Raw genomic sequence first — 25,938 nt, 5'->3', positions numbered from 1 at the left:
TCCAATAGTTTACGTGCAAATGTACCAGCTCAGTGGCCTTGTGGTTAGAGTGTCCGCCCTGAGATTGGGAGGTCGGGGTTCAATCCCCGGCCGGGTCATACCAAAGACTCTAAAAATGGGACCCATTGCCTCCCTGCTTGACACTCAGCATCAAGGGTTGGATTGGAGGTAAGTCCCTGCGACATACTGGCGTCATGTCCAGGGGGTGTACTTGTACATCAAGCTGCCTCACGCTACAGAAACAGGAGATAGGCTCCTGCCCTATGGGCCTCATGGCTCGGCAAGGCTATACTTACTACTTCTTACTTACTTGACCTTGAACAGTACATATGTGACCCCTCACAGTTTTGTGGTTTTCGTTTTTTGCCACATTAACACAGTTGGAATGTTAAAGAATGTTTTTATTCCATCAGAAAGTTGTTTTAGTGTCATTAAGTCGTTGTAATTACATTGCAAAAATGTCTCTGTATTTACAGTTTATTTGCGCATTTTGGGGGTGTGAACATTCCTACACGTATTTACATAGAGTCGTTTCGATTGTCGTTATTATTGTCGTTTCGATTCGTTTCGATTGTGCGCGAGGAGACGACAATTAACATATCTTGCCTGGCCAGTTGGTCAGGCCCTGCCTTTTACCTCCATCTGAATGCTTTATTGTCCGTTGAACGACAGCGATGAGAGCGGAGTGAACAGATTTCTTCAGGATGGGAGACGTGTAGACGTCACCTTTAAGGTCCACCACAAGAATGAAGAACATATACAAGTATCATGCCATAATCTTCACCTGCATCGTGTCCCTGGTCATCATCATATCAAGGTGAGTGGATTTCATATTGTAATACAGTGGAACGTACGGATCTGTTTGTTTCCATTTGTACATTATTGGTTCCTATTCCTAACTATATATAATTTTGCTGGTGAGCCCCTGGAACCCCCTCAAGGACCCCTGGGGGTCCCCGGACCCCACTTTGAGAATCACTGTAATACCGGTATATACTACACAATTCGACCTATAACGCTTAAGCAAAGAAAGGCCATACAAATCAAACGCATACTCCTGGGAAAAACTATACATCATGACGTCACGCCGCGGCGATAAGCGACTCACCGCTCACCCAAACGCGACTCTGTGTTTTTACTAGCCACCGTTTCGGTGGCCACCTTATCACCGAAAACTGGAGTATGCGTGGGCCTTTAGATTTGATGTAGTGAGACCTCACACTCACAGGGAAGAAGCTGGAGTACTGTATTGCATACTGTGCTGGATATGCTGAGGCGTTCATATGCTGAATTAGTTTATATGAAATGTAAACTAATCCAGTGGTTCTCAAAGTGGGGTCCGTCCCCAGACCCCAGGGGTCCGAGCTAAATGATAGTTTGGAACCAAATGGACTTTTATGGGTCTGTAACTTTGAAAGTGTACAAATGGAACCAAATGGACCATTTGGTTCCATTTGTACACTCTCAGAGTTAGATTAACATTGATTTTACAATAATAAATTGGGGTCCCAGAGATATAAATGCCATTAAACGGGGGATAAATCACTTGTCATCAAAATCATCTCTTATGGGGTCCTTGGCATATATTTTCAAATGGGGGTCGGTGGGCTAATAAATGTGGATTTGGGGGTTCTTGACATGAAAAAGGTATGCGAACCACTGAGCTAATCAACTCATCACGTCGCATCAGGGCCTCCAATGAGCTGATCCAGAGACATGCTCCACAAACCCTGCTGAATTTAAGCCAGCGGGGTCTGCCCTCCGAGGAGCCAGAGGAGGAGGAGGACATGGACACCTACAACCACAGCGGAGGCCACAACAAGCACATCCTGATCTTGGCCGCACGCAGGACGGGTTCCTCGTTCGTGGGGGAGTTTTTCAACCAGAACGGCGACAACATGTTCTACCTGTACGAACCGCTGTGGCACGTGCAAAAGGCCATCGAGGGCACCATCGGGGTCGCCACCAGCGAGGCGGCGGAGGCGCTGATCCAGAAGGACGTTCTCCGGGGGCTGTTCCTGTGCGACTTCACCCCTCTGGAGAAGTTCATGCGGCTGTGGCCTCAGAGTCAGGACCACATGACGCCCACGCTGTTCCGCAGAGAGTCCAGCGTATCTCTCTGTAAAGAGCCCGTCTGCACTCCAGTGGTCGAGGACGTGGGGTACTGTATTGCAGACTTTCGAGATATGCTCTAGTGATAACTGTTGTTTTCAAGTAGAGACTGTATGGGCCAGCTGTGTATAAAGAACATGTTTGGTCTGTTAGTCTTGTCCATTAACTTTTAGTCATATTTTAGTCATCTAACCTGTTTTAGTTTTAGTCTAGTTTTAGTTGCCTAAATACATCAATACCATAAGATAAAAAACAAATCCCTCCCCCTACCATTTTAGTCATAGTTTTAGTCATCATAGCTTATTTTTTGCCAGCTGCTTGAAAAGCAGTCAATCAAACAATGCTGCAGGAAAATGAACCCCCGAACAGAAAACGAGTATACAACTTTCTGGAAACCTGGGACTACATTTATTATAGAGAGGCTCCCAAACTTTTAGCCCGTGACCCAAAAGAGAAATGTGATGTCTCCCTAGCTGGGACCCAAACTAGTGAAAATAGCAGATCTACAAGATCACAACGCATGACTTCGCACCGTGTTGTGAGATTGTAGATTGGCTATTTTCACTACTTAAACATTCGTTTTCTAATTTATGGACTTTCTTAGATTTTTCTTTTATTTCATGAAATTACTGACCAAATCATTGAATTAGTATTTCATTGATGAAAAATGTTGATTTGTTTGGGAATGTATTTTAGAAAATATTCAGAAATAATAATAATTAAAAACATAATGTTGGACAAATAAAGGGACCCATAAAAATGTTTCCGCGACAACCAAATGGGTCCCGACCCAGTGTTTGGCAACCATTGTATTAGACCCAGTGGGCAGTATTATGCGTGTCTTAAGTACCAGGTCTTATGACTTAACTTAAGACCTGGAGGCGTGGTCAATGCTGTTTGGCCACTCAGAATAGCCAAATGGCATTGATCACGCCTCCAGGCCTTAAGTTAAGTAATAAGACCTGGTATTTAATAAGACACGCATAATACTGCCCAGTGTGTCTTGTTTTGACTCCACTACTAAGGACTCACAGCTAGATGTGTCCCTCTCTTCACCCAGGCTCCAGTGCAAAACGCAAAGCTGCGGGCCTCTCAACCTGACCCTGGCATCCGAATCCTGCCTCACCAAAGAGCACCACGCCATCAAGGTCGTCCGCGTGAACCGGCTGGACAGCCTGCGTCCCTTGGTGGAGGACCCTCGTCTGGACGTGAGGGTCATCCAGCTGGTGCGAGACCCCCGGGCCATGGTGGCGTCCCGCATGGAGGCCTTAACCAACAAATACAACTACAAGAAGTGGAAGGAGTGGGTGCAGCTGCACGGCCAGGTGCCCGACAACGACACGGAGGTGAGGCAGCTGAGGGGGGAATGCGAACGCGCCCGCGCGTCGGCCATGGCGGGGCTGAGGCAGCCCCGCTGGCTGCGGCGACGCTACATGCTGCTGCGCTACGAGGACGTCGCCCGCTACCCCGTGCAGAAGGCCGAGGAGATGTACCGCTTCGCGGGGATACCGTTCAGCTCGCAGGCTAGGGAGTGGATTCGGAGGAACACGAATGCCGTGGCGGCGGCGGCCGGCGATGTTTTCTCCACCGAGAGGAACTCCTCGGAGCAGGCGGACAAGTGGAGGTTCAGCCTGCCGTACGAGCTGGCCCAGGTGGTTCAGAGGGTGTGCGGGCCCACCATGGAACTGTTTGGGTACAGCTTCGTGGACGATGAGAAGACGCTGGTCAATGGGTCCGTCAGCCTGCTTGACCCGTCTTACTTAATGTAGAAAATGACACTTTTTCAGGAAATATAAGGGATAAAACATTCATTGTGCCATGAGTGAATGTATTGTATGTACTCTATATTGTTTTATCTGTGCATACAGTATATGCGGGGAAGAATCTTCAGTGAATCCCCGCTATGAGGCTGGCCAATATAGCAATACCCTCCATTGACTCCCCCTACTCATCCAAATTTCATCTGTGATCTGCTTGTATTAAACACTGTTAAACTCACCAACATTGCAGCTCTAGGCGAAGCTTGAATTATCCTCTTTCAATCTGCCGAGCTTTTGTGTCATAAAAATCCACCGTAGACATGTTATGAGCTACTTTCTGTCAAGATATTCTGTGCAGGTGATATTTTTTCCAAGTGCTGGAGTTTGGAAGCACTCGTCGTAAGTCACTGAACGGCCCTGCGTACCACCTGTTTCGCATTTGCACATAATGCAAGTGGCAGCAGCGCGACCCGTTAATAAAAACGAGTGCTTCCAAACTCCAACACTTAGAAAAAGAATCACCTGCACAGAACTTCTTGACAGAAAGCAGCTCATAACATGTCTACGGTGGATTTTTATGCAACAAAAGCTCGGCAGATTGAAAGAGGATAATTCAAGCTTGGCCTAGAGCTGCAATGTTGGTGAGTTCAGAGTTGCAAATTGCGGCTAGGGTCATCCCTTCAATTATATCTGACAGTTCAGTTCCCTGCAAAGCAGATGATATCTTTGGAGGATGTTAATTATAAACTTGTGTTCAAAGTGAAAAAAGAAACACTACCAATGTCTACAGATGCAGTTTAATATTGAGCATACAGTATATGGTGTGATTTATTTCCATGATATAGTTTGCATAGCCTACTCATTGTGATGGAGTGGTATTTATTATTTGTTTGTCAATTTTGTCAAAGTACCAGTATCTATTATAGATTAATTCTGTTTGTTACTGCTGAATATAAAGACTGTGGAATACTGGAAGTCAAGTCTCTGTCCATTATTGCATCCTGACAGATATGCACCATCTTGGGTATTACTGACAACCATCATCCTGTTTTTCAAGGAGAATAGGAGTGTGTGTGTGATGTTTGGCAAAATGTTTAGAGTAATATGTTTATTTATTTGTGTGACGTGACTTGGCCTGTTGTAGCGCCACCATGAGGATCAAGTGGCATTTCTTCCTCAGCCTAGTGGGAATATGCATGCAGTTTCACCGCAATCATGCGTTGGGGGGTTGTGGCGATTTGTACAAAACAGGTACAAAGCGGGCTACTCCTGTAAAGTTTAGAAGCCAATCAAGATGGATTATGAGAAATCAAACAAACCCGTCTTGATCACATGTGACTATGGAGAGCATGTGTACCGATTTGCGTGAAATTTGGATAAAATCTGAAGGAGTAATATTAGAAAATGTATTATACATATGTCGGCCTCCTGGTGGCGCTATAAAGAGCAGATGTGAAAAATTCCAGGCAAAGGTTTTTCCTTGGCCTCTATGGAGTGTGCATACAAAGTTTTACACAGATCCTAGCTCTGATCCATTGCTCTAATGCGTTGCATTTAGAGCTAAGTTACTCTCGACTTCCACCGCTCGCATGAATGCAGACCAGCCTCTAGTCTTTAGCGTAAATAAAAATATTTTTTTTGCTACTCACCAAAACAAAGGCAGGTTGTGCCAGTAGAAAGCCTACTTTCCTTAGTGGGAGCACTCTGAGCCCCCCACCACACGTATAAACGGTACTTTTTGGCCAAAAGGGGATTTTGTTTCCACCGGGAAAAAAATACTTTTAGTTACTCCACTGCGCCTTCTACCGATATTGCCCAGAGAATTGCCTCATAGAGAATATTTTTCCTCCGGTGAAAAAAAATCCCTTTCTGGCCAAAAAGTACTGTTTATACGTGTGGTGGGGGGCTCAGAGTGCTCCCACTAAGGAAAGTAGGCTTTCTAATGACACAACCCGCCTTTGTTTTGGTGAGTAGCAAAAACGTTCTTTTTATTTACGTTAAAGACGAGAGGCTGGTCTGCATTCATGCGAGTGGCGGAAGTCGAGAGTAACATAGCTCTAAATGCAACACATTAGAGCTATGGACCAGAGCTACACAGATCCGTGCAGTTAGAGGTAAAAACACTAATCGGCCAGTTGCGCCACTGTAGGAGCCATTATGGTAGTGGTGTATTATTTCTGTTTTTGGCAATATTGTTTTTGAACACTTGGTGGCGGGCTTTAGATTTGACAGCACTGGGTATGTATTTAGAGGGCACACAGGTGCTGTGATTCAGATGGGACACAGACTAGGACACAGGGTCATGGGAGCACACCGTTCCTACCAGCACTCAGCACTCAGAGAAAGACAGAAAGGAAAGAACAATTCAATACAACTGGTATGTTTATAATTTCAACTGCTCACTTCTGTTTCAATAAATAACACTCAAACTGGATCAAAGACTGAACATCTATCTATCTGTACCTGTTTTCTGTGTACTGCGTATAGGATCACTCCCACCATGCCTGTGACAGTAACGTGCCAAAACTGAGACAAAGGAAAGTGATGGATGGCCGTTACAGCCACCATGAGGCGGAGTTGAAAATGTTCAAGTGGGATTTCTTCCTTTGCCTAGTGGGAATGTGCGTGCACAATTTCACGGAAATCACACGATGTGTTCATTATTTGCGGCATTTTGTTTGAAACTGAGCACTCCTGCGAACTTTGGAAGCCAATCTTAGCCAATCAGGGTGGAGTCTGAAAAATCTGAAAGACCTGTTTCGTTGAATAGAGCACCGAAGTCTGACGTCACTTTCAGTAGAGGGCACCAACACACAGGTTCATGTATTTTTTTATTTGCATTGAAATCTCCATAGGGCGATTTTAGGTCGCTTCATATAAGAACTGTGTTTGAAAAATAAACCGACCACCCCGGCCTTTCTGTCAGGGGAGTGGCTGTGCGTCGTTAATGATGTCCATTCATATTTGATACAGCCAGTTTCTGGAGAAAATGTAATTAATGTGGCCGCAAAAGCCTTGAAACTACATATGAAGGCAATGTCGCTGCTAATATACGTCATGCCCAGCTGTCAACACATTGCGTTCCTGAGATTCCTCGTTGACGTAAGCTCAGCTGGTGGTGACTCGACTCGTACTAACCACGAAACATTAAATATCAATAAAATAAAAATAAAAATAAACGTAATTGACATTCAGTTTCTGTTGTGCGACGGGCAGATGCAGCCACCCCCCCCCCCTACCCGGAAATGTAGTCTCTGGGTTGTTTGACTCGTTTCTAACGCTTATTTTATTACTCTTTGGGTATATTTGTACATTTCCACCTTCAGTCGATGCTTCATATCCATATGAGTGAAAAGGCTGGGGTGATCAAACACAGTTCTTATATGAGGCGATCTAATATCCCCCTATGGAGATTACAATGCAAATAAAAAGTACATGAACCTGTGGACTGACGCCCTCTACTGACAGTGACGTCAGGACTTCGGTGCTCTATGGCTCTAGAGAGACTGTGTACCAATTTGCGTGATGTTTGAACAAAATCTGTAGGTGTACTGTCCAAAAAAGTGTTTTGGACAAGTGGCCTCCTGGTAGCGCTATAAGAGGCCAATGTGAAAACCTTGGGGCAGAGGTTCAGCTGTGGCATTCAGGGAGTGTGTGAGTATGGCTGCGATCAAGCCAACTGTGCCGGAGATTAGCTGTCCACAGACAGATGGACACACGGACGGACGGAGTGCAAAACATACTCTCTCCCCAAGCCTTCGGCCTGGTGGAGATAATTATTGATATAAGTGAAGGCAGTGCAGACACTACTCTAACTAAAACTGGAATAGACTTTATGCTGGAATAGTTCGGAACAATTTGTGTTCTGGGCAATATTGTGCTTTGCTGATAATATTCATGGTAGTGAGGAGTTAGCGGTTAATACAAAGCATTGGACTATTTGTGTTTTGATTTCAGTTTTAAAAGAGTCAAATTTTATAAAGATACCAGTCTTTTGTCTATCAGATAGACCTTGTTCATCCACTCCTATAGAGGGAGTATAAAATTCCTATATACAATATATATTAATCACTTCAACCGGGCATGCTGTTTTGAGCATGCTGTCCTTATATGCCAAACAATGTCAATGACATCTGCATGGATAATATCCTCAGAATGCTGGCAATGTCTTGTCGGTGAAGGGGATCCTGATGCTCTGTTTGAGGGTCAGGGTGGCGTTGACCTGTTCAGCAGAGAGCAGGGTGTGCCACTGTGCCACGGGCCGGCGCGGGTTCGAAAGCATGTCCGCCCAGTGCCTCAGCTGGTTGCCGGAGGCGTCGCAGCTCAGGAAGATCTTGCCCATGGCGTCGTTCCGGGTCATGGTGTCGTGGTCCCACACGGAGATCACCAGGTGAACCCTCTGTGTGGATAGATAGTCCGGAGAGAACCAGACATTCAGTTGAGCAATGTATCACATTCAGTGCAGTGGCGCCGTCAGGACGTAAAAAGTGCGGGACTCACATTGTTGTGTATCAGCCCGTCTGACATCTTGATTGAGTTGAGACTAATAGCAACTGCAGGCAAAACGCAACAACTACCATGGCATGCACCAGCGCCGGTCGGGAAAATAAATAAAAGCTTCCCTCAATAGTGCGGGGACATTCAGACCCAAATGTCCCCCCCCCCCCCCCCCCTCCGGACGGTGCCTATTATTCAGTGTCAAGGGTTCTCAACCTGTTCAGGCCGCAACCCCCTAAAATACTCATATTTGAACTGGATACCCCCCACCCTGACAACAATTGTAGGAGTTGAGGTATTAAACGTAATTTGACTCGATTCCACAGATAAATAGTAAATCTACAAGCTCATGCGAGGCGTTTGTGAGCATTTTCTTTTTCACAATTTGACAAAAAAAAATTGGACAATGTTTGTATTTGACCATTTTGTATTATATAGTTTGGTGATTGATTACCTTTGATGCAGTAATGGTCTTATGTTTCATTTTAGAGTTATAAATAAAAAGGTCTTAGTTCAGGGGAGGGAGGAGGTGGGGGGGATAGTGTGTACCTCCACATGCGTTACGCCCCCCCTAGTGAGACCTTTCACTGTCGGGTGGAAAGAAGATGTTGGCTTGATGGCCCGGGTATCGGAGGAGACCTGAGGCTTTCTTCACCCTCCCAATGACTGATTGTGGGGGTTAGCAGAGATGGAGTACTTGAAGGGGCATGTTTTGCACAATAACATAGTCTTTTAATTGCGATCTCCCACGATCTCTGCCCACGATCTCTGTGATTCATACAGTACGTTTGTTTACCTCAGTCACTGATACTAAAATCTGATTTTATTTTTTATTTTTTCTATGAACCTGTGACTTGACACCCATACTGTTATAAAACGAAAATAAAAAGATTTTGAAAATAAATAAAAAGGTCTTAAAAAGTCCTTCAATTGTACATTTTGAAATGCGCAGATATCCTGAATATACTTCATATTCTTGAAAATACTGTATGCTGCTTTGTTCACTGTTGAGTGAGAAAACATCTGGGAAGTGGGAACCCCCAAAAACATTTGGGGCCTGGAGGTGCCAACTCCCATTTTGAGGAGAACCACTGTCTTTTAGACAAGATGTTTTAGTACATTTTTAATCCCTACTTACTTGGATTTGATCCAGTGACACCTCGAAGGTGAAGGACTCATTGTAATAAGGATTAAGTGTTCTCTTCTTGATGGACGTCTTCTTCTTCTTCCACTTCTTTTTGTCCAAAGCGAGCTGCACTTTCACATAGGGGTCTGGCAACGCAGAGAAATGGTTAATTGAACTAGTTCAAGGATTTACAAAATTGGTACTTTTATGGGTATGGGTACTTTTACTTTCAGTAGTTATAAGTATATTTTAACGCAAATATTTTTTTACTTTCACTCAAGTAAATTTTGAATACCGGTTGTGGTATTGGTACTTTTACTTAGTACAACATGTGAGTACTTCTTCCAACACTGCTCAGCCTAAGTAACCAGAAGGAGGCGGAAGTTCAAAAAAATCAATTTACTTTTTTTTTTGGTCGAGTTGATTTATAGAATATAACAAATGCATCTTGATTATTTGATTAATTGAAAAAGTAATCAACAGAATCATTTTGATTGGTTGATTTTTGATTGATTTTCTTGTCATTTAGTGTCATTCTTCCTATAGGAAGCCCATATATTCCACTGTGCCTCAAGCCGAAATCAAGGCTGATCTGGTGCATCTCAGGAGCGGACACATTGCTGAATAAAGAAGGCGCTGAGCAACTCGGATGATTGGAGGCTTTTACTTTAATAACAGGGTGCAAAGCAAGAAAAAAAAAGATACGGCCCATTGTAATTGGGCCTGTTAATTCACGCAACCATTCACATCTCGACAGGAGACCCAACATGAACCTACTTGAAAGGCCGGAATTGTCTGCTACTCCAGGCTCTAGAAACAAAAGTTGCCGTCTTATAACACTTCATTTTTAAACAACCACTCCAACTTCTGGCCATGTTCTTCCCATAATAGCTCAGGTTTTTGCAAAAAATATAAATAAAGGAACCCTCAAATCATGAAGTGTACATACATACATTGCATATTTTATTCTCTTTTGCTCCGAAAATAATGGATAGTTGCAACCGTACAAGTAAGTAAGTCGAGTGTTTTTCTACTAACCTGATGAGCCTCCTGGGTCCATGCTCTTTAGGTTCTTGGCCTCCAGGATAACAACGGTCAACTTGCTAGAAGTGGGAACGTAACGCAATGAGAAGCAGATCTCCCCTAGGTTCTCATCCTGCAATACAACAGGTTCATACAAAAAAAAAGATATTCAGCAGTTTTACAGACAAGTATAAGACATAAGGTTAACAGCTACCAAGATCAACCTGTTCAAAGCCTGTGTGGTCTTTATGGTGCAGAAACAGGGACAATGAATAAGGAGCTTCGGGATCATTATGGTGCAGAAATATGGACAATGAATAAGGAGCTTCGGGATCATTATGGTGCAGAAATATGGACAATGAATAAGGAGCTTCGGGATCATTTTGACAGAACATACACAAGACGACAAGACGACTTAGGGCAGTATTATGCGTGTCTTAAGTACCAGGTCTTATTACTTAACTTAAGACCTGGAGGCGTGGTCAATGCTGTTTGGCCACTCAGAATAGCCAAATGGCATTGATCACGCCTCCAGGTCTTAAGTTAAGTAATAAGACCTGGTACTTAAGACACGCATAATACTGCCCTTAGTGTCCTGTAAATCCATATGCTCAGATTTATGTTGGTATTCCTTCCATCTCGATTGGTGTGGCACAAAGAAGACTCCACTTTGCTGGACATTGCCACAGAGCAAAAGACCATGTACTTTTGGATATTCTTCTGTGGAGAGTTGAGACTACCCTGCCCTTCAAGAGGAAGCAGACCACTCACATTTCCAGAGACCAGTAGAAGTAGCAGATCTCGAGGGCAATCGAAGGATGATGATCAGAATAAGACTAAGAGCCTAAAAGCCTGGTTAGCGACCCCTAGACTATGTGCTGCTCCTTACACTCAACCAGACAAAATTGGTTTGAACAGACATAGATAGACAGACATAGATATATTTCAACAATATTTCTTTTTTTTTAACCTGACCAGACCATCAATGACAGAGGTTACAGAGGTCACAGGAAGAACTGGGGATTTTATATTGTAGATTGGGGCCCCAGAGAATATCTGCAAGCTCACAAATGTCAGTGGTTCTCAAACATTTTCATGTCAAGGACCCCCAAGATTATATGTAATTGGCTGCCGACCCCTATCTGAAAATATGTTGTTCCAACAGGGACCCCCCAGAAGCATTTTAGTTAAAAACGTTCCCTCTGAAAGAATATATATATTCAAAGATTTGCGCCACATTTTCACAATTTTTCAAAAATAACAGACCTACAAGCTCGTAATGCGGCACTCGGTGCCGCGCTATGAGCTTGTAGATCTGCTATTTTTCAATAGATAAAGCATACCATAATGACTTAAAACACCAACAGGGGTTCCCGCCCAGAATGGGTTAATAAACAGGTTCAGAAAATAAATCCAATTGTAATCCGACCTCAAACTTGGCCGGCTCACATAGGTCCTGCCAGTCCTCCATAACGTGGTTCCAGTCCACAGAACTCAGCTGGACCCTCAGCTCTCCGATGATGTGGTGTTTGGAGAACCTGTTGAAGTCAAACACCTGCATCACCACCGTGGACTCGCTGAGCCTGGCCTTGGAGATCTGGAGGACAACAAGATTGTGGTTTGGAAATGTGCGTCAATAAACGTCAACATGACTGGGGTTCACATTTCCATTCCTGTTCTTAAATTGCAACACCAAATTGGTGTTATATTAAAGCAGGGTTTATTTATTTAGTTTGTTCACAAACAAACAAAATAAAATTATGGATAATTTTTGTTTTTGAACATTTCTGAAATTATTTTCAAAAATATATTTATGGTATTTTTTTTCTTTTGAAACAACAAAGAGCCATAAAATGATGTCCCGACGAAAGGTTGGTCCAAAGTTAAACCATCGGGAGAAAAAGGAAAAATATATTTTTCTCTTTGGGAGATTGTAGAAACGGGAACTCGCCAACTCGGTTTGGCTCCTCCCCTTTCTTAGTCCACTTCCTCCCGTGTGCTTCTGTGTAGTGTTGTTAGTTACTAACAACACTACATGTGCAGGGCAGTGGAGAGATTAGGGAAACACTGATACAAAGCATTACCTTAAATGTGAAGTGTTCATTGAAGGCAGGGCTCAGCGTGCCTCGGAACACCTTGGTCTCACAGGTCTTGGTCTTGTCGGGACAGATGTACACTTTGACGTAGGGGTCAGACGAGCCGCCCAGGTCCATGGCTTTGAGCGCGGCGGCCTGTTTGATCCCCACAGCGAGCTGAACGGTTGACAGATTGATGGCAGAGCTTGAGCTATATGATAGCATGTATTAACCAAAGGCCCTGGCACCCATGCAAGAAAGACCAACTACTAGCCGCTGGCATTCAAGTCATTGCGTAATGTTGTCACTGCATAGGGGCAGCACTGTTGCGGCCAGTGTGGAGTGGTCAAAGGTTCAATCCCCCATGATAGTCTGTGAAGATCAGTTCAGCACTGTCGGGCAGAAACATTGTATCTCCATATTTCACTTATTTTGATCCATTTTTGACCCAAGACCCATTTTTCAATTGCCTAAACTGTAATCATGGGCCTGTAATCCTACTCTCTCTCTGCCAACCTGGGGAGAGCCCTGAACTAAGCTCATGCTTCCTTAAATGCATAAGGAGTGAGCAGGCCGCTTCTTATCATCTGACAGGGGGGAGTTTCCCCGGTTGGACGTAGCGCACGGATGGAACACGTTATTCCAACCAGATACTTTCCCCTCCATCAGGTGCACCGACTGGCAAGGGGGAGGCAGTATAGAGACCAGGATTACTGCATCTTTTTTGTGAGCGTACCTACCTACCATAGGGTACCAGCTGAGTTTATTAGGATCCCCATTGTCTGACGCATACTGTAGCATCAGATAATCTTCCTTAAAACCATATACGTCATTGACGGGTCCCCCAGGCATTTTATTTGTGGCCTCTTACCTTATTCCCTCTAATTCTCTTAGCTAATAGTCGATCTACAAGCTCACAATGCGTCACAGCGCATCGCAACGCATTGCGAGCTTGTAGATGGAGTGTCATGCAAGTTTCTGTTATTATTGCTGACTGTGTGAGTGAAGCCATAGGCCTGACTCACATGTGCACAACAGATTGATGTATAGCTGATGCATGAGACTTGTTTACTGATGCAAGCTCGAAATTCATTTCCAATGGGAGTCACATGGTTTGACACAACATTTTTGTTGTGTCGAAACACAGCCGAAAGCTGTACAACAAAAACGTTGTGTCAAACCATGTGACTTCCATCGGAAATGCATTGGGGCGGCCATGACACTTACCCTTTGTTTACATCTAGCATCCAACAATGTTGTATGCTAGATGCGAAGGTGTGAGTGAGGCCTATATGATTACAGCTTCAAACACTGGTGTGTGTCCATGAGGATGTGTGGTTATAAAGCCTCACCTCTGACTTTGTTGCATCATATTCCAGAGAGTAGAGGAGCTTCCCCCTTTGATCTTTAGCACTGCCGTATCCGACATCCTCCGCATCGGGCTGGACCTGACCATCAATGACAGAGGTCACATAAAGAACTATATGTATATTTATATATTTTTATTGGGTTTTTCCACAACACAACACAACACAACACAACACAGTGGGAGAGGGGAAAAAGGAACGCCAGGCAACAAACAAAACAGATAACGGAAAAACAAACCAACAAAAAATAAATAACAGACTCACACGCACGCACGAACACACACCATGGCATTTTGGTCACACCGTAACTTCACCACTTGACGTCCAATTTATGTAGTTTATAGTTTAGCACTTGGGCCCATAGTACCAGAAGGTAGGAGGGGGAGAACTGAGGATTTTATATTGTAGATTGAGGCCCCAGAGATGAACATTGGTATCAAATAGGGGTCCATATGGCCTAATAATTCATGACCGGGGGATGGCAGCCATCACTTACCAGCGCTGTAGTTGTAGAGCCGTTCAACCCTTTTAGCTGGACCTGCTGATCTGGCTTCCTCTTTCTCTTCTTCTTGCAGCAGCACTTGATGCAGATGCACAGGATGCACAGCAGAAGCAGCAACCCTCCGATGACGAAGATGGCGTAGACGGCCCATCTTGGCACTGAGAACCGACAGAGGAGAAGAAACGGAAACTGACCTCAACACAACACAAAAGTGGCACAGGGGAAAAGTTCCTGCCCAATCAGCAGGGTTCGTACTCCAACCAACACAATTAGGCTAGCAGTGTACACAGATGGGAGGCTGGCACTGGCAGAGGAGGGGTGATCTCAGCCCCAGTGACCCCTACATAAGGGGGGTTCCCAAATGATTTTAGGGGCGGTCCCCAGATGATTATCTTAATGTGCAACATTGTTTTCTCACTCAATAGTAACCAAACTGTGTATAGGCCTATATAGTATCTTCTTCACAATTTAATGTATTTTTAGTACCTCTAAAATGAAAAACAATAATAATATTAATAAGACCATTTCTACGTCAAAAGTAACCAACAAACTGTCTATGGTCAAACATTGGCCAAATTGTGAAATATTACCTATAAGAAAGAGGCGTTGTGTACATTAGACCCATTCTCTTCCGGTGGGGCGCCTATGTTTTCATTCCCACTAACAGTTCTGAATGCCCACTGCCGACTGATTCAGTAGCGTAGCTCGGAATTTGTTCTTGAGAGATAAGGTGAAAAGAAGCTGCTGGTGACTCCATGTGTATTATCAGAGGAGATATGTGGTTGTCTACACCCTCTCCCAAACCAAATGGTCAGGGTTGGCAGTGCAGGGACTATATTCACAATACCGTATAAACATGGGGGGACTTAGAAACAATGAAACTGGGGAAAAAAATACAACAAAAAATACTTTTGTCTTCTATTCAACTGAATCAACTCCAAGCGTTAATGTAACTCTTCGAGTTGAATGAACACTCAGGACTTACTTTACATCTAGACACGAGTCTCAGACAGTATATGGCACGTCATGTGTGTGAAGCATGAGACAAGAGCACAGCCAGGAGGATTAAGAGGCGATAAGCAGGCTAACAAGTGGAAGTTGAGAGTTGAGAAATGTGGAATTAGATACAGCAGATGGAACAGGTGCCCAGGCAGAGATCCATCTTCTCAGAGGGGAGAAGGAAGGAAGGCACACAGCCAGAGAGAGGGAAAGTGGGGGTGTAGTAACAGCAGTGGTTCCCAAACTGGGGGCCAGGGGGTTGTATTATATAGAAATTTCACGAAATACCTTTCGTTTATGGGTAGGTTTCCTTCAAAACCTAGCTGCAGAACATTATTTTATGTACTCCCAGGACAGAAAATTCTAGAATTTTCGCTGTCCTGGGCTCTAAGGGTGACGTAGGAAGCCACGCCTATCCCGTATAGATACCTGCGTGGCTACGTCAGCCCTCATTCAACTTTTCTTCTGCTAAGCTGCGAGAACGAACTTTAACATTCCAGTGTGTGCAGGGTAATATATCTCGCAAACTCGGCCGAGAGATTAATTCTTTAGGACCGTGAGATCTCTGGCACACTCTCGAAGCAAACAGAAGGATACTTCTCGAGAAAAAAAGCCGAACTTCGACACAAGTGAGTTCTAGGCAACCTGTTGCTACGCTAGCTTGTCGAAAAAACAGCTCGCGCCTCTTTTTCTCTCTCGCTAAAGCTAGCGTTTGTTAGCTTAAAGCTATCCATAGTTAGCTTAGCGCTACTAGGCAGATACGCCTGTGGTCTACTATTACACGCCACGAGGAAGATAAACCTGTGGCTGTTAAGCACTCGGACTCCTCTCTCTACAAGCAACCATGTCGCTGACGAGGGAGACCCAGCCCGGGGAAAGACGCCATCGAGGACAGCCGGTGCCCGCCGACTGTCAAGAAGGCCCCAAACAAAAGACGTGCTCCACCTGGGGATGCGGGAACACGATGTCGGGCAAAGACGGGCATCACGAGTGCATGTATTGTCTCGGCCTCACCCACACCCGTGAGTCCATGGAGGAAATCGGTCCCGTTTGCCTCCATTGTGAGAAAATGGACGACGACGTCCTAAACAACAGGCTCGGACGTGTCCAAAGGTATTATGACAACTTTGCCGCCCACGGACTCCGAGAGAGGAGCCCCACTCCTCCCCCGCGACGAGCTCGCATACAAGTCCCGCCAAGGGGACAACGAGCTACCCCGAGACAGAGGCTCGACTACTCGGGCAACAGAGCCCCAACCGGAGCCTCTTCTTCAAGAGCAGCACCTGCCGGCGCTAGCCGAGACAGGTACGCTACTTCAGCCTCTGCAACCAGGGCTCACGAGGCCACTGATTACGAGGCTCATGGCGCGAGGCCAAGGGATACCTTCGCACCGCGCCGCTCTTCCCCAGCTCCACGTGCTCGACAACACGTCGTGCAGGCCACCATTGAGTGCCCGCCCAGACATACAGCTAGACGCAGACAGCCTGCTGTTGCACCCAGCTATATGGTGGACCGCCTGGACCCTTCCCCAGACCGCGCAATGTCTCCCGGTGGGGAGCATTGGACTACCAGGGAGGAAGGGGAGCTTCGTGATGACGAGCTCCCTTCCTTCCAGGAGCAACTCCAGGACTACCACGTCCTGGACGAGGCCTACGCGGACGAGCGAGATGGCCATGATGACCTCTCCCCCGGGGACTACGTCAGCACCACTCGTCGCCCCTTCGACGACCTGGATGCCATGGAAATACAGGAGCACCAGCAAGCCAGGGCTCCTGTCCCCCCGCCTCCTGTACCCCCCATGGATGACTCCAATATTTACGAGATATACAGGAAGGCTAGTGCACGTTGTAACCACACATGGCCTAAGTCAACTGTCAAGGTACTACCATGGGAAGGCAGGACTGATGAGTCCGCCCCCCCCCCTGCACCTAGAAGACAGAAGCTCCCTATGGCACAGGGCTTCGAGGAGGCCATGATGCACGCCTGGGACGAACCCCTCCTGAAGGTGGATTTTCCCAAGGCCAGCGCCAAGGGGCCCAACGACATACCAGATAAACAAACCCTCGCCATAGACTTCATGCCAGCTATGGACAAGGCTATAGCGGCCTACCTGGCCAACCCTGCAGCTCCTAGAGTGGATCACCACGTAAAGGAACCGCAGCTCCTGTCCAGCAGCGTGAGGGAAGCCTCAAAACTGAACAAGTGGCAGTATGCACACATGTCATTCGTGGCGAAGGCCCTCAATGCAGGAGCACTTCTCCAGGGTTCCATGAAGAGCCTCCTCATTGAGATGGGACAGAAGTCCATTAAAGTCCAGCTAGCGGAACTGCCAGAAGACCTGGCCGAGTTACGCCGCTTGAATCACGAGATGGCCACCCTCCAGAGGGACTCCACTCTCCACAACGCCAAGGCAATGGCATGTTCCATCCTCCAGGAGAGATGGCGTTGGGTCGATCAGACCAGCGCCATCTCCCTGGAGACAAAGAAAGAGTTTGTGGCTGGAAATATCCACCCAGACAGTATGTTTAAGGACGCTCTGGCCAAAATGTCAGAGACCATCCAACAGCTCGAGTCCTCCACCAAGACGATGAAGGCGCTCGAACCGCTGGCCAACCAGGCCGCCCCGGTAGGCCGCCCCAAGGCTAAGAAGGCACCCTGGAAGGCCAAGACCGATGACAAACCCAGGTCCCAGGACCGGAGCGGAGATAGACAGCGACAGCCTGCAGGCCGAGGCAGAGCAGACCGCCGCACCTCTCCGCCGCCCTACAAGGCCAGGAGCGCTCCCAGAGGCCGAGGCCAGGGGAAGCGCAAATGACCTGCCCGGGCCGGGTCATCTTCCCCACCACACTCAGAGTTCAAGGCCAGAGGTGGGGATCACAGATCTCACCTCAGAGCCTGCGCTGAAGCGCTTAAGGGGGCCTGTACACAGTGCTGTGAGCACCGTTGTACAGACCCCCAAAATTGTTATGTGCAATTCACATGTGTATGTTTTTCCACGTTGTTCAATAAAGAAAACAAAAAAACAAAAAACACAAAAAACAATAAAACCAACTCTGAAGGGCATAGGCCCAGTGGGAAAGATAACCCACACTGTGACAGCTTTAGTGACTTTAGTCACAGTCCAAAAACTCCACGCCAATTTTTTCCAAACTCAATACCGAAAAAATTCACTAGAGGGAGACATTTCACACAAAGTAAGTCTTCCCCTAGGCAGGCCACGCACCACGCTGACAAGCACAGGGAACCCTTTGTCACGTCATCTGTCACAATGGCGGATATCCGGGGCTTCCCCGTGGATAATCCGTACAATTCAGACAGGATACAGGCTTCAGTTCGCCTCGAAACCGCCCACTTCCAGGAAAATTATTTTCTCAGAAGCGAGCGGGCAAAAGGCCGCCATTCTGCAAGAGGAAATCAATTCATTAATGCAGAAAGGCGCCATCACAGAGGTGGCCCTCGACCAATCAATGAACGGTTTTTACTCCCGCTATTTCTTGGTAAAGAAAAAGGGGGGCGGACTCCGTCCCATTCTAGACCTGAGGGCATTGAATCGTCACTTAAAAAAGCTGCGATTCAAAATGCTTACTCCACCAGTCCTCCTACGCCTAATTCGCGAAGGGGACTGGTTTACGTCGATAGACCTGCAAGACGCATATTTCCACATTCCGATTTACCCGCCGCACAGAAAATTTCTGCGCTTCGGGTTCAGAGGAAAAGTGTACGAGTACACAGTCCTTCCCTTCGGAATGTCACTGAGTCCCAGAGTCTTCATAAAGTGCACCGCGGCAGCTATCGCTCCGCTCCGACAGCAAGGGATCCGTCTCGCTACATACGTAGACGACTGGATCCTACTTGCAGACTCTCCACGAGAAGCACTGTCGCACACACATCGTGTGCTCAGCCACCTCGACTCGCTTGGGTTTATAATAAACCACGAGAAGAGCATGCTTATGCCAACACAGTCAATAGACTTTATAGGCATAACACTGAACTCAATCTCTTACACGGCCCGCCTGAGCCAAGAGAGAATAGACGCAACACTGCAGTGCGTGACGTCATTCAAAAGGGGACGCTCGATTCCTTTTCATGCATGCCTCCGGATGGCGGGGTTAATGGCCTCTGCGGTCTATTTAATCCGCCTAGCAAGGCTACATATGAGACCTTTCCAACGATGGATAGGCTCTCTACATGTACCAATGCACCGTCGGCACCAGAAGGTAACAGTAACATCACAATGCATACTAGCCCTTCAATGGTGGTCAGACAGGAAAACCCTCTCAGAGGGCGTCCCCATGGGAAAGCCTCTGATCAGGAAAGTCATCACTACAGACGCCAGCATGACAGGCTGGGGAGCCACGATGGAAGGACTCACAGCCAGAGGTTTATGGTTGGGGCCACTACGTGCCCTTCACATAAATTACTTAGAGCTCATGGCAGTCTTCCTCGCCCTGAAACACTTCGAGCAGCGCATCCTGGGTTGCCATGTCCTAGTCAGGACAGACAACACCACGGCCATGTGCTACATCAACAGACAAGGTGGACTCAGGTCCCCTCGTCTTCATCAACTGGCTCAGAAACTGATCCTGTGGTGCAACACACGCGTCCTCTCAATAGTAGCGTGTCACGTCCCAGGTCTTCTGAACACAGGGGCAGACCTGCTGTCCAGAGGACCTCTCCGCTACTCAGACTGGTCACTACACCCTCATGCAGTGGCCCAGGTCTGGAGCAGGTTTGGGAAATCCAAGGTGGATCTCTTTGCCACAGAGGAGAACACGAAGTGTCCCCTCTTCTTCGCAATCAGGGGACCATCAACGTTGGGGCTAGACGCTCTGTCACACCAATGGCCCAAAACCCTTCTCTACGCCTTTCCCCCGCTATCCCTCATCAGCCCCACTCTGGACAGAGTGAGGACTCAGGGTCTGAAGGTGCTCCTAATAGCCCCGTCGTGGGGGGTCTGGAGGTCGGAAATAACCCCTCTCCTCTACGACCAGCCGTGGAGAATTCCCCTTCGAGCGGATCTCCTCTCTCAAGCGAGGGGGGAGATCTTCCACCCTCACCCCCAGGACCTAGACCTATGGGTCTGGCCCGTCAAAGGGTGATGTTGACTGCCGTGGGTCTACCTCCGAACGTAATCGAAACGATTCAGAAAGGCAGAGCCCAGTCAACAAGGGACCGTTACGACACAGCCTGGCGCGTCTTCGAGCATTGGTGCTCACGAAGACCAGACCAAACAGTCCCCTACCAGGCCTCAGTGATCGACGTCCTGTCGTTCCTGCAGGAGCTCCTAGACAACGGTCTAGGCCTCTCCTCAGTCAAGGTCCATTTGGCGGCAATCTCTGCCTGCCACCCAGGCTTTGATAACCAGACGGTGTGGAAGCACCCGCTGGTAAAACAATTCATGAAGGGTGTACGCAGGGAACATAGGACATGCAGATCCCTCGTTCCCTCGTGGGATTTGTCCCTGGTTCTAAAGGCGCTGGCTACAGCACCCTTTGAACCACTACAAACCGTGAGCCTCAAGCTCCTAACCCTGAAGGTGGCTCTCCTGATCGCACTCACGACAGCAAAAAGGGTCAGCGACCTACATGCGCTCTCGATCTCTCCAGACTGCATGAGGTTCGATGAGGGGTCGACCAAGGTCACCCTAAAGGCAAACCCCGCCTTCATTCCCAAAAATGCTCTCTCAGTGTGTGTGCCAGTGAACCTACAGGCTTTCCATCCCCCGCCGTTCTCCTCTGACGAAGACAGCAGGCTTAATTGCCTCTGCCCAGTCAGAGCTTTACGCATATACGCGGATAGACTGGCTCCCTTCAGACAAGGAAGCCAACTCTTTGTGTCCTGGGGTGCCAGGACCAAAGGAAAGCCCGTCACGAAGGTCACTATCTCTAACTGGATAGTGGAAGCCATCCGTCTGGCCTACACTAGCCAAGGCGTGGATTCCCCTCAAGCCCTGAGGGCCCACTCCACAAGAGGTGTGGCAGCTTCCTGGGCACTCTACAAGGGTGTCTCCATTCAGGAAGTCTGCACAGCAGCAAGCTGGTCTACACCCTCGACTTTCGCCACATACTATAACCTAGATGTGGCAGCGCCTTCGCTAGCGCACGCGGTCTTGGGGGCCGCTGCTCAGTAAGGCATCAGGGCAGCATAGCGCTGCCTCCTGCCCTCCACAAGGACTAGGTTCTGGACCCAAAAGGGTCCGAGCCCCTCCCAAAAGGTTTACCTGGGACCCACTGGAAGTTCAGGTCACGGGAGTTCATAAAGTCCCATAAACGAAAGGTATTTCGTGAAATTTCTATATAATACAACGTTAAAGGTTACTTTAGTAACCACGGTTGTATATATAAATTGAACGAAATACCTTTCGTGGAACGCCCTTCTGTTCTCTAAAGCAGAAGAAAAGTTCCGAATGAGGGCTGACGTAGCCACGCAGGTATCTATACGGGATAGGCGTGGCTTCCTACGTCACCCTTAGAGCCCAGGACAGCGAAAATTCTAGAATTTTCTGTCCTGGGAGTACATAAAATAATGTTCTGCAGCTAGGTTTTGAAGGAAACCTACCCATAAACGAAAGGTATTTCGTTCAATTTATATATACAACCGTGGTTACTAAAGTAACCTTTAACGTTCCCCAAATAATTTTCGGCGGTCGTCAGGCCAGAGGATTAGCTTAATGCACAACATTGTTTTCTCAATTCAATTCAATTCAATTCAATTCAAAATGTATTGTTTTCTCACTCAACAGTAAACAAACCAACATACAGTATAGGTATCTGCACATTTCTAGAGCGACTTAAAGACATTTTTAATACCAAATTGGCCAAATATGCAGCTTGTAGTTTGGCTATTTTTTACAATGTTTATCTGTGAAACCGAGTCAAAAGCCTTAACTCCTACTTCAGGTGGTCGCGCGGCCTGAAGTGGTTGAGAACCACTGGTGTAGGGGAGACAGCGGTGGGAGTAGGAGGTTGTTATGTGTGGAATGGGCCGTCACTTACAGGGGATCTTGTCCAGAAGGTTGTTCCAGAAGGTTGCAGAGGCAGGGTTCGGGGGGCCAGTTGTGTGGTTAGTGTGGGGGCTAGGGCTACTGGTGAGGTGGGTGGTGGAATGAGATGGTATCATGGTAGGCTTAGTCATGATGAATGGGATGTATGGATGAGCTCTGGAAATGAGAGAGAAGAGTGAGGAAAAAGCTATTTGATCCTATACTGGGCGATATATTATATAAATAATATAAATATTACAATATGTGAGACTAGATCTTGTGATATGGCATAACTTACGTATTGTCTTTCATGGTTTTAATCACTTTATTTTATACTTTTAAATATGTCAAACTAAAAATATATATACCTATAACCTACAAGCTCACAACACAACATGTGAACTTGTAGATTTCGGGGGAGTGATTATGAATGATCACATAATATTACTATATTATAACATCACAACAAGGTATTTGTTTAAAACAAATATATATTGTGATATTTTATTTTGTCCATATCGCCCCCAGACCCATATGCGCCACAGAGTTCTGTGAGCTTCTTGGATCACCTAAAATGTGTTGTATTACACTGGCCTCTAGTGGTGATTGCAACACATTACTTCAAAATAGTATTGTCATAAACACATCCAAGACTAATGTGTACTAAGAAGTAGTTGGTTAGTAAGTTGTAGAGCTGTTTAGATGAAATGCAAGTGTCATACATACGGTATAGGGCAGGCTACAGAATCCAACAAGAGCTTTTTAAGAAGGAAATACTAAGTGGAGTTACTCTCTATCCACTAGTGTTCAAGGAAAACACTTTTACATGAATGACTACTAACCGAAGGCCACCACACCATTGTTAAACAGCTGCAGGGTGTGCTGACAGCCTCACATACCAGTAGTCCATTAAAACAGGGAGTGTAAGTCATGGGCTATAGATAACGTTTCACTTTGATGCTACTGTATTTCAAACAGACCTTGGTCAAATAACATTCTTGTTGTGAAGATAGATAGCCTACAGGGTTGTAGGTCTAACCTCCCTCCAATAACAATGGAAAAGCAAATAACATTTAAAACAACATGCCTAAGAAATTCTTGTAGCCTATGATTGGATGTGCTAATTTCACTATAGGCTACAGGCAAACAAATAGCCTATGTCTATTGTTATATGAAAGTCCTGAATCCTAAACCTAACAATTTTAACCAAAACCCTTCAAATCCACCACCTATGAGTAGCCATATGAATGTAACACAAACAAAACATTTCTTTTTAACTCACTGTTGAAGGCCTTTACAGAAACAAAGGCATCTCAGAACTGCCTTTCCCAGTGTCCTATAACGAGTCTCATTATCGGAGGAATGTTTAAACATGAATTCATGATGTGTAGCTGTATACAGTTTGGGCAAGAGGAGTTAGCCTACACTGGAAGTGAAGGAAGGAAGTCACTCGCTGGACCGGGCCGGCCCTCACCAAGTTCACAGTTCTGCAAGTGTTTGATCAGTGAGAGGAAACTCTAGTCTACTGGAACCTCCACCCATTGTAGGCTCTGTTTTCATGCCAATCAGCACAGAATGATCAACTTTGTGTATACTAGAGATGTTCCGATACTGTAGCGGTATCGGAAAAGTATCGGATCGGCCCTTATTTGGTCATATCGGGTCATATCGGTTATCGGTATCGGCAAATATGCCAGTCTAACCACAGATCTGACACAGGGGTAAGGGTGGGGTTGACACTATGGCAGTTAAATATAATATTGGGGCATGTGGAGTTTGCTTTCGAGTTGCCCAAACTGCAAGTGCACATTTGAGTGAGGAGTCTGCTATAAACCCAACACGAGATATATAGCTAGATAGCTATAAACACTATTCCCAGTTGGTGGACTTAAGATATATTTTTATTTTTTTATTATTATTCTCTGGTATCGGTATTCGGTATCGGCTAACACAGAAATTGTGGTATCGAGATCGGATCGGAAATGAAAAAAGTGTACCGGGACATCCCTAGTGTATACTAATCTTTCATTGAATTGCACAAGACTGTGCTATTCTATTTCTGCTGCCAAGTTGTGGAAATTCTGTACATGTACTCAAGTACAATTTAGCAATTGCTGTATTTTTACTTCTACTCTACGTCTCAGAGGCAAATATTGTACCTTTACTCTACAATTATTTATTTTGAAAACTTAAACTACCGGTAGCTACTTTGTAGATCTGTTTTATTACAAAACATGCCATTAACCACTTCAGCCCCATTTAAACTTTGGCTATTTGAAAATAGCCAATCTACAAGCTGAAGCTCACGAGTTTGAGCTTGTAGATCTGCGATTTCCAAAACGTGTTTGTACATAAGCAGATATTTTGCATAATGAGTAGCCTACTTCTACTTTTGGTATTTATATTTTGATGCCAATATACCTTTGTACTTTTACAAAAACAATTGATTTCCTGACTTTTACTTTTGTAACAGATTTTCTGCATCGCATTATTGATTTGATATTCAGACTTTTTTTGAGCATGCACCTTATGAATGATTTTATATCATTGTCCCATTATAACTTTTAGTTACAGTGCTAGAGTAGAACTAGTTCACCCAAAAAAGTGCTTATTTCCTATCAATTACACAACCCATGTAGCCTTGAATTCATGGAGATTTAGTTTTTCTTGCATTCCTGAGTCAATAATTTGATGACTGGGTCATCGGTCAGGACTCTTCGACTTATTGGTTTAGGAATGGTTTGGGTGAACTATATACTCCTTAGCCCAAACCAGTTTTGATTGTTAGTTTGTAGCTACTGTATAATCCAATGTACCAAATACCAATATATCTCCATACTTTTACAGACCTCTTCAAGTCCCAGAAATACTAAATTACGTTACATTTTCATGCTTGAAAAGTATCAAGCAATCAAGGCCATAAGAAAGCATGAAAAAGACAGTTTTACCTATCAGCTGATCTCTGTCCAGAAGGCTTTTTTAGTAATAACTTCACTACTACTCCATTTGTTCGTTTGGCTTCATGGTTCAATCCATGATGAATGACGACGTGAAGCAACTAGCCCATTTGTAACAATACTATCAGTAGAACTTAGTAACTGAACAGAGGAACGTTCGACAGCACCTCGAAACCACACCTTCTGTACACAATGACATATTTAAATATGTCAGACTGCTTTGTTTGTTTGCATACTCAAAGCTGTGAGCTTTTAGTAAAACAGTTTTTAAGGGCTATGTGATATAGTACAAAGGGGTCTTTATAACTTTTAGTTTACATATCTCCAATAACAGGATTATATTTTACAGTCAACCTTGAGCAATTAATATCAGAGTGATGAATGATGCATTGTTTTTGCCATTAGTTTAGTTCTTTTGACCAGGCGAAGCCTGCCTACTTTGAGTGTGATATCAATAGATAATTAATTACTTATGGAATAACCATACAGGCCAAGGTACAGTAGACATTCAGCTAAACCTCTCAAATTACACACAGTT

At 45.6% G+C, this 25,938-nt stretch overlaps 2 protein-coding genes across 3 annotated transcripts; one reads left to right on the top strand and one right to left on the bottom strand.

Moving 5' to 3' along the window:
- Positions 1-746: 746 nt before the first annotated feature.
- LOC306923875 (carbohydrate sulfotransferase 3-like) lies at positions 747-3,881 on the top strand (the record flags this gene model as incomplete). Its single annotated transcript, XM_079502219.1, has 3 exons — positions 747-817; positions 1,691-2,161; positions 3,173-3,881. 3 exons carry the CDS (start codon positions 747-749, stop codon positions 3,879-3,881), a joined length of 1,251 nt encoding a protein of 416 aa, XP_079358345.1.
- A 4,114-nt stretch (positions 3,882-7,995) lies between these two features.
- syt8 (synaptotagmin VIII) lies at positions 7,996-25,803 on the bottom strand. Of its 2 annotated transcripts, XM_079500870.1 has the most exons (9): positions 25,392-25,803; positions 22,457-22,620; positions 14,457-14,620; positions 13,946-14,041; positions 12,603-12,770; positions 11,948-12,115; positions 10,534-10,651; positions 9,508-9,641; positions 7,996-8,271 (listed from the first exon to the last, which is right to left on the bottom strand). In XM_079500870.1, exons 2-9 carry the CDS (start codon positions 22,593-22,595, stop codon positions 8,023-8,025), a joined length of 1,236 nt encoding a protein of 411 aa, XP_079356996.1. In that variant the 5' UTR covers positions 22,596-22,620; positions 25,392-25,803; the 3' UTR covers positions 7,996-8,022. The 2 variants fall into 2 exon arrangements, with proteins under 2 accessions (XP_079356996.1, XP_079356997.1); XM_079500871.1 differs by lacking the exons at positions 22,457-22,620; positions 25,392-25,803 and adding an exon at positions 23,726-23,834.
- Positions 25,804-25,938: the final 135 nt, after the last annotated feature.

The sequence above is a fragment of the Electrona antarctica genome (assembly GCF_951216825.1).
Source record: "Electrona antarctica genome assembly, chromosome: 5".
Taxonomy (NCBI): Eukaryota; Metazoa; Chordata; class Actinopteri; order Myctophiformes; family Myctophidae; genus Electrona; species Electrona antarctica.
This window is presented reverse-complemented; position numbering and strand designations above follow the sequence as displayed.